Here is an 8,497-nt window from a genome sequence, read left to right as displayed (position 1 = left end):
ACAAGTAAAAGTGCCCGCATGCTCTTTCTTGACTTTGACACTCTTTGAACACCCAAGAGATCGTGTTCACAAAGAAATTTATGATAAATATGGGTGTGTCCTTCGTATGTTTGCTCTCTTTTTCTATTGCGTTTTGTTAAATTGCTTCATCAGTGCTTTTACGTATCCCTTTTTAAGGGGCTTTTTGCAATGTTCCTCAGCTTTGCCCTGCGCAGCGGACGGAGGCGCGGAATGTCTTCCTCGGGTGGCTCATTGTCCGAGGCGCCAGCCGATGGGGAAGCGGAAAGGTTCACGAGAACGTCGTCGCTACCCGAGCAGGAATCGCAGCAGCAACAGCAGCAGCACTCTGAGGAGCCGGGCGCCGAGATCCCTGTCGACGCCGTAGTGGGCGCACAGTACCCGGCGCCGTCGACAGAGTTGCCGCACGGCGACGATAACCACGAGCATGGGTATACGGTGGAGCCAAGCTTCCGCCCGGTCTGCATGGTCAGCTGCGCGCTTTTGGCGCTGCTGGTGCCAGGGGTGGTGGGCTCGCTGCTCACGATAGCCGCTCTGCCAGGGTGTTTGAGCGGAAGGTGCAAGGAGGAGCCTTCGGACGGCAAGGGCAACACGTGCTATCCGCCCACCAAGTCTCCCGCTACTGTTTCTGCCTCCACCACATCTGCCGCTGCTACCATCTCCGCAACTGGCACTGCCTACGCCCCCGCCACGCCTTCCACCGCTGCTACCGCCTCCAGCCCTGAGTCCACAACCGCTAGTATGTTCGCAGCTTCATATCAGTGTCCATGTGTAAACGCGACGGGGGAAATTAAAAACAAAATACAAATTCTGGAATGTAATGTACCATGCAGTGACAGTTCATACGTAAAGGATGCACCACCTTTCATATAAGCATATTGCCGGGAAGACCCTACTATGCATCTGTATTGTAAATGCAAGTGCTCTGGCCGAAGCTTTATATAGTGTTGGCGTACTTGCCTGTCGATAACACATGGGCAACGTGAACGCTTTGTTCAAGAGTTGACCCACTTCCTGGGGCATTAAATACATATAAAAATTATAGGGACAAACTCCGCCACGGGCGATGGATTTTCACTCACTTATTTTTTTTTTCAATCACTTAATTTATGGTTTTTAGTTTTTATTTATAGCTTTCAATCATTGATAGTTTTTCCACCACTTTATTTGTATGTTCTTTTTAAAATTTTTTTACACTGATACTTAGCATCATCAAGCACTGCCTATTCATTTTGAACACTTTACACCTTTGAAACACCCTTTTCTAATATTTCATTTTTTCCATTATATCAATTAACTGATCAATTACATGCTCAAGATTTTCTAAATTGGCATCATCAAGCATTGGTTTTCATTTTGAGCATTTTGACACTTTTGAACCACCCTTTTTCAAAATGTTTGTCTCAATTATTTCAAATAATTCATTGATCAATTACACTCTAATATTTCTCAGGTATCATCATCAAGCACGGCTTTTTATTCAGAGAATTTTGACGCCTTTGAGCCCCTTAGCCTTTTTTTATTTCTTCTTTCTTCAAATATTTAAAATTATTAATTGATCAATTACATGCTCTAAACTTCTAAATTTCTTCACCAAGCATTGGGTTTTCATTCTGAGAATTTTCTACCTTTGAACCCCCCCCCCCCCCCTTTTCCAGTTCTATCATTTACTAAATTTTTTAAGTTCATCAATTAACCCATTAACTTCAGCGGTATCACTAATCCGTCATCACCTATCACACACCAATCAAACATCGATCACTAGAACAACAAATTACAATAATAGCCCCCTATTATTTCCGACACGCGGTGCCGACTGCTGCTACTACTACTACTGCTAGTGCTACGACGCCGACAGCTTTTTACCGAACGACCTCTATCCCTTAAAAATAATGCGGACATTCAAACCGCATCTCAAGGGTATGACGTGATAGCCAGAAACGCCTGCACCGGATTTTCTGCTGTATTATAAGATCGCTAACGCTGTTGTCTTGAAATATATCGCAAAAACAATCCTCTCGGAATATGTTCCTGCCTTTTGCATATTTCCTAATATTACAATATAATCCGGCGGGCTTCTCTAATTAAGTCACAGTGAGAATGACAGAATGCGTGCACGGAGGTGGGGCGGGGGGGGGGGGGGGGGGTTATAGTGGATGAAACGTTAGTCCGTAGTGGTCCAAACGGCCAGAAAAAATAAACGCATCTACTTCTTTTTTTTTCACACTGGCATCCTTTATTACTTATATGCGGTAACGAATCCCCTATGTGACAGAGTTCATCACCGTGGATATAGGTATAATCTATCGGGTTGCGTTCGTTGTAGACATCATCATCATCATCATCAGCCTGATTATACCCACTGCAGGGCGAAGGCCTCTCCCATATTTCTCCACTTAACCCGGTTCTGTGCTAGCTGCATCTACTTGACCCCTGCGAACTTCTTAATCTCATCCGCCCACCTAACTTTCTGCCGCCCCCTGCTACGCTTTCCTTCCCTTGGAATCCAGTTTGTTGCCCTCAGCGACCATCGGTTATCCTCTCTTCGCACTACATGTCCTGCCCATGTCCATTTCTTCTTCTTAATTTCCACTAGAATGTCGGTAACTTGAGTTATTTCTCTGACCCACTCTGCACGCTTTCTATCTCTTAATGTTACCCCTACCATTTTTCGTTCCATAGCCCTCTGGGTTGTCCTCAATTTAAGTAGAACTCTCTTGATTAGCCTCCACGTTTCAGCCCCATAGGTGAGTACAGGCAAGATGCAACTGTTGTATACTTTCCTCTTGAGCGATACCGGTAAGCTGCTAGTCATAACCTGCGAGTGCTTGCCAAATGCGCTCCATCCCAATCGTATTCTTCTTGTTATTTCCTTTTCGTGGTCCGGATCTGCGGTTACTACCTGTCCTAAGTAGACATATTCGCCTACTACTTCCAGTATTTTGCTACCTAATGTAAACTGCTGTTCCTTCCCGAGGCTGTTGAACATTACCTTAGTCTTCTGCATATTGATTTTCAAGCCTACCTTTCTACTTTTCCTGTCTAGGTCATCAATCATTATTTGCAGTTCATCCCCCGAGTTGCTTAGCAAGGCAATGTCATCAGCAAATAGCGTTGTAGACGTTGTGCTTTTATTCAGTTGCCCAGATGAATCATGTGAATACGTTTCAGAATTAGTTGATGTACGTCGTGCCAGTTTCTTCCATCTGTGGTTGGTACAAGTCCAATTATTTGTCGCTCAGTGATCGCACTCGAGCATGACTGTTTTGCGCCAGCTTTCATAATTAATTTTTGTTGCTTAGAGATGTCCGCTCATACGCTGCCAGAGATTTGTTTTAAGACGAAAGCCTTTCTAGGCTTATGGAACGAAATTTCGTGCGTGAGATCTGCGCGAGATCTGTAATATTCCGCGAGATTCCGCGAGATGTGTTCTCATCTAGCGTTCCTGCCATCTGCAACCCCACACTTGAACGCGTGCCAAAGAACGCCACGCGACAGAAGCAATGGTGAACCGTCCAAACTCACACTCGCCGGAGAAAGTGTGACAGATATACTGGTCCTTTCCTTTCCTGTAACTCAATTATAATTTTATGTAGCACTGCAACGAATGCCGATATGGGGAAAACAATGAGAGGCAAATGGTAGGAAAGTAAGAGAAGGCTTTCGCTATTTTCCTCTTAAAAGACGTTTAAGAGGTCCTCTAATTTTTTCGCAGTGGCTCCACCTGCAAAAGTGTTCACACGCGGCAAGCTCTACTACCGCTCTGCGTACATTGACAACAGCGGTGGACGCTTATTCGTCGGAGCCATGTACGTAGAAAACTTTGCGCCATAATGGCTGTGTAGCTTCGAGGCAGCTCTGCAGAATTCACTAGAGAGCCTCAGCTTAATATTTGCTTTTTTCGGCGTCCAAATAATGCCGGGAACAGCTGCCTCCAGCATGCCCGCTGGAGGCAGCTGCCATACGATGCTGAGGCCGCTCAAGCTTCTACTTAAAAGGGCACACGGCAGCGCTTTTAACACCGCCTTTTTATTTTGTGATTTTTAAAATGCTTTTTTTTTTGTTTATGTATGCTTTTGGACAGAGGAAGGTGCAGTAGGTGTTTTACATTTTGGTGCAATCGTACGCTTGATTTGTAAATTGGTTCAGATGAAAGTAAAGATGCAGTATTTCTCACAGTTCTCGGTGTATATCTGAACCGCGCCGTAAAGGAAGGTGTGGTATATTAGTGCTGCTTCAACGAATCGATTTCGATAACTACTTCCCCATTCGCTCTTTTGTTTGAAGGGAGAAGCTGTTCCGGCTCCAGCTTGACGACATAAGCAGCCAGAACGTCGAGGTGAGCTCAAACGGCGGCACTACGTGAACACAAATCATCAGCGAGGAAGGCTAGGAATTTGATAGAACATAGTTCGAAGCGCACCTGAAGATTGGCTGTACCAGGCGAGTGAAACGTTTTAATGGTGTTTCTTTAGATTCCTGTTTTTAGATTTAGTCACATGCGTTAACCTGCCTAACCTCAATGTCGCTTGCAATATTTTTATTGTTCAGTTCAAGATGAACTCTGGTCAAAACCATCTTGTGCATCTTATGCAACATTTGTTTTTCAGCGCGAATTCTGGGAGGTGTTGTGCAGAGGGACTCATGATGACGTATCGGGCTGCGTTTTTTTTTTGTCATTTTGGCACTATATATTTTTTTCTTGTGTGCAGGAGCTCGACCTGCCTGCTCCTAGCAGCAGCGTCACCCTCTGTGGAAGCTACACGGGACAGCATATGGTACGTGTGCTCAGCCATGCGGGATGTGTCTGTCTTTCAAATGGCTCTGCAGAAAATGCTGTCGGTCAGAAATGGAGAGATGGGACCTAAGTACAGAGCTGGATATGTATACTGAGGTCGCACCTCGGAAATGAAAAGGACTAAAAAATAGTGACTGTTCCTAAAACATATTGTTCGTTTCGATAGCAGCAATGGCTAGGTTTCTTTTTTCAACAGTTTTTCTTCTCAGTCAGCACGATACATCGGTCCAATATTAGATTATGATGGCAATGTACTGCCCGTGTGTGGGACTAAACGTGGCCTGGAATAGTATGAGTGCGCGGATGTGCGCCGCTGTAGTGGCTGCGCGCCTAATCTTGCAGTTTGCAGTACAACACCAGATACACAGGAAATTAAAATAAATTTTTATTTCGTCTTATGATGGCGCGGCAATGTGCATTCCGCCTTTCAGTCGCCCTTTATTCGCGCCAATCTGCTTAATGACATTACAGCTGCCGGTATTTGTTAACCGCTTGCCCGACACCCTTCACTATAAACTCTCTAAGGTGTTTAATGACACAAACTGCCTTAATTTGGTCGTTTACGATTAACTGCGCTGAACTCTAGTTATCACTAACGTTTCAAGTAAGTCGATGTCTATGCTATCATCTGTCGGATGATATACAGGCGACACATTCCGGCAAATAGATTACTCAGAATGGTAAACTGAATCATCGCGCCAACACTCTCTACCCTTAATTTTAGGAAAATCGCAGAAAATATAGAATGTGTCAAAACCGCCGAGTCATTGCCCCACCACAAAAGAACGTAAAACGCGACCGTCGCAATTTGAGAAATATACCAAACCAAACGTCGTAACCGAAAAATGAAAAAAAAAAGAGGGGGGGACATAAAAGAAATAGTTTTATTTACGCATTCTGCCGAATTTTCGTGAGCTTAAGATCAAAGGGTGGTCGTGACGGAGAAGAAAAAAGATCGATATTGTGCTTTTTTAGAGCTGCTCGTCCGCGATGCAAGCTGTGGATTTCGTAGAAAGTAGAAAGTAGAACTAGGTAGAACACCACTTTATGTGCATTGTGAACAAGGTAAAAATCCCATGATTAAAGTTGAGTGTATCTCTTGCCAAGCTTCAAGTCACGCTGTGGGCAAACAAAAATGCATTCTTTCTAGCCTTTCCCGATGTTTGTTTTGTTTGGTTTCAGAGACATCGCCCACCCCATTATTTTTTTTTTTTTTTATGAATTCACGTGGCAGACGTCTATGCGATAACTCGGGATATTACGGTAGCACTAGCGTGTGTCGTACAGGCACCAAGTAGATGCTTGAAGCTCTGCAGAAGCTGTTCTGTGATGGGCTTTCCCTAATGTCTCCCAAATTGCATACTTGATGCAAATAAATCTCGATTTATTTGAACGGTTCCAATTATTTCTCGATAACTGGACAGTTTGGCAAAGACGTGGACTGCCGCAACCACATCCGCGAGGTGCACCCCATCAGGGACGGCAGTACTCTCTACGTCTGCGGCACCAACGCCAGGGCGCCAACGGACTGGCAAGTGCGGGTGCGTGTATCGGGTTGATGATCGCGACGAGGCAAATTACTATGCCTTTTCGATTTGACCGAGTGCAGTAGCACCTTTTTATTTGGCTTGTGCTCTCCAATTAACTTCCGTGCAGCAAGCAATACAGTTTTGTACTTAATTAGAGCGCTATTTCTTCAGAGAGACATGTTGGAGCAGATATGCGATAAGTATCCGAATTTGGATTAAGAGAGAAGGTTAAAGTATGTTTTTATTACGGAATGCTTGGTTCATTTGTGACAGTGGGCCACCTGAACAATGTTTTTTTCTTTAAATATAAAACCACGTTATTACAAACGCCCAGGTAGGCGGTCGAAATGAGCCTGCAGGCTACCCGTCATCAGGACTGATTATCTTTGGCATTTCGGCTGCTACTCCCAAAGCTATGGTTTCGATACTGGCCACCGGCAGTTCGTATATCTATGAAGACGAAATACAAAAACTCGCTTGCGTAGCGCTCTCCAAAAATCCATTTGTACCTTACAATTTACAATTATGTCTGAAGACCATGGAAGTTTGAATCAATCAATCAATCAATCAATCAATCAATCAATCAATCAATCAATCAATCAATCAATCAATCAATCAATCAATCAATCAATCAATCAATCAATCAATCAATTAATTAATCAATCAATCAATCAATCAGTCAATCGATCAATCAAACGAACAAAAGGAAATTCGCGTATACAAGAAAAGTGCATTAAAAGAAGAATGGATTGCACGTGGTTCGGAAACTGGGTGTGATCAGATAAGTTGATCAGGCAGATCAAAGCGTCTTCAACTGCCGCCAGCCGCTGGTCGCGGCTGCTATGTTCTAAGCTCGTCTTACGATGTATGGACAGTTCACGGCGCACTCGCGATCCAGTGCTTTAGTAACCAGTCGGCGTGGCCCCGCAGTCAGCGGATTTGACCGTCGTTCCGGTGGCCGATCAGGTGACCATCGGGGGAAACAACGAGACGGGCCAGGCCCAGAGCCGATGCCCCTTCTACGTCTACCAGAGCGGCCTGTCCCTTTGGCTCGGTGAGAGAGCGCAATCAGCGCATGCGCTTAGAGGCCCTGACTGTGGTAAGCATGTGCGGGCATTGCAATTACCTATCGAGTTTGTACTCAATGCTCTGCCGGCGACAGCGGTAGTCGGGGGTCGAATGCGGTCATGTGAGCTGATGCTTCAGAAAAAAAAAAATTAACGAAACAAATGCGAATGGTTGAATGTGGAGGACGTTTAATATTCAAACTGACATGAGCCGATGGCTACCCTAGCCTCCATATATTATAGCATTGCCGGGTTTTGGTGGAAATTGTTGCGAGGTAGAAATCACGGTCACGCCTGGTGGCGAGAGTAGGTTCGAGCACTGTGGGCGCGATTTTCATGCTCCATTTTATGGACTCCACCTGATGGCACGCACGCTCTACTCGCACACATTTAATAAACGGGTGGAGGCTACCAAGTTTTGCTCATGCATCGCTGCTAAACTTCGGCGGGCATGGCAGTGAGTTCACAGTCTCCTATTCTCCTATGCCATAACATAGTAGGCCATGTTTCACTGTCAAGTCATGCTTGTAGACGGTGATGTATTTCCAGGGCGCCAGACAAAGAGCGATTATCGCTTAATTACATGTAAAAGGCCTGTCAACGGCATCAGAGGCCGTCGCATCTGCTTTCTTGCGCTGGCCGGAATTGTGACAAACTGTGCTGGAGATTGTCAATGTGGTGTTGTTATTTATGCATACAAGGCGGCGTCTTCGAGGGCTCATGTTAATACAAAAAAAAAAAAAAAGGAGGAGGAGGGGATGGGAAACGCCGCATAACAAATGATTTTTGGCCGCCTTAATCGCCGTCACTCTTTCCGTTGTGTAGGGTAGGTGGTGAATTCATGATTCGAGTAGTGCATGCCACAGCATTGATGAAATGCACGGAGGTCACATGCCCCGTCGCTTAGAACCACGTGGCGCCCTGGCTGCAGACGACGCACCCTTGAACGGCACGTCGAGCGTGGTGTCCCTAGGCGTGCTCTCAACATCGCAGTACGGCTTCTTCCGGTCGGGCGTGTACACAGCGGGATCCAACAGACCCACCCATGGCCGTCTTGCCTCCACCGATGTCCGCGCTGTACAGAG

General features: G+C 45.4%; 1 protein-coding gene across 1 annotated transcript in view; it reads left to right on the top strand.

Moving 5' to 3' along the window:
- The first annotated feature begins 231 nt into the window (after nt 1-231).
- LOC146198504 (semaphorin-2A-like) overlaps nt 232-8,497 on the top strand; it is a 19,024-nt gene continuing 10,758 nt past the window's right edge. The window contains exons 1-7 of the mRNA XM_084591921.1: nt 232-757; nt 3,734-3,827; nt 4,306-4,357; nt 4,731-4,796; nt 6,241-6,357; nt 7,276-7,399; nt 8,344-8,489. Of these exons, the coding sequence (XP_084448047.1) occupies nt 232-757; nt 3,734-3,827; nt 4,306-4,357; nt 4,731-4,796; nt 6,241-6,357; nt 7,276-7,399; nt 8,344-8,489 (1,125 nt within the window). The remainder of the gene's footprint in view (nt 758-3,733; nt 3,828-4,305; nt 4,358-4,730; nt 4,797-6,240; nt 6,358-7,275; nt 7,400-8,343; nt 8,490-8,497) is intronic.

This window comes from Amblyomma maculatum, chromosome 2 (genome assembly GCF_055883805.1).
Source record: "Amblyomma maculatum isolate TAMU_Amacu chromosome 2, ASM5588380v1, whole genome shotgun sequence".
Taxonomy (NCBI): Eukaryota; Metazoa; Arthropoda; class Arachnida; order Ixodida; family Ixodidae; genus Amblyomma; species Amblyomma maculatum.
The sequence above is the reverse complement of the archived record's forward strand: the minus strand, read 5'-3'. Positions and strand labels throughout refer to the sequence as shown.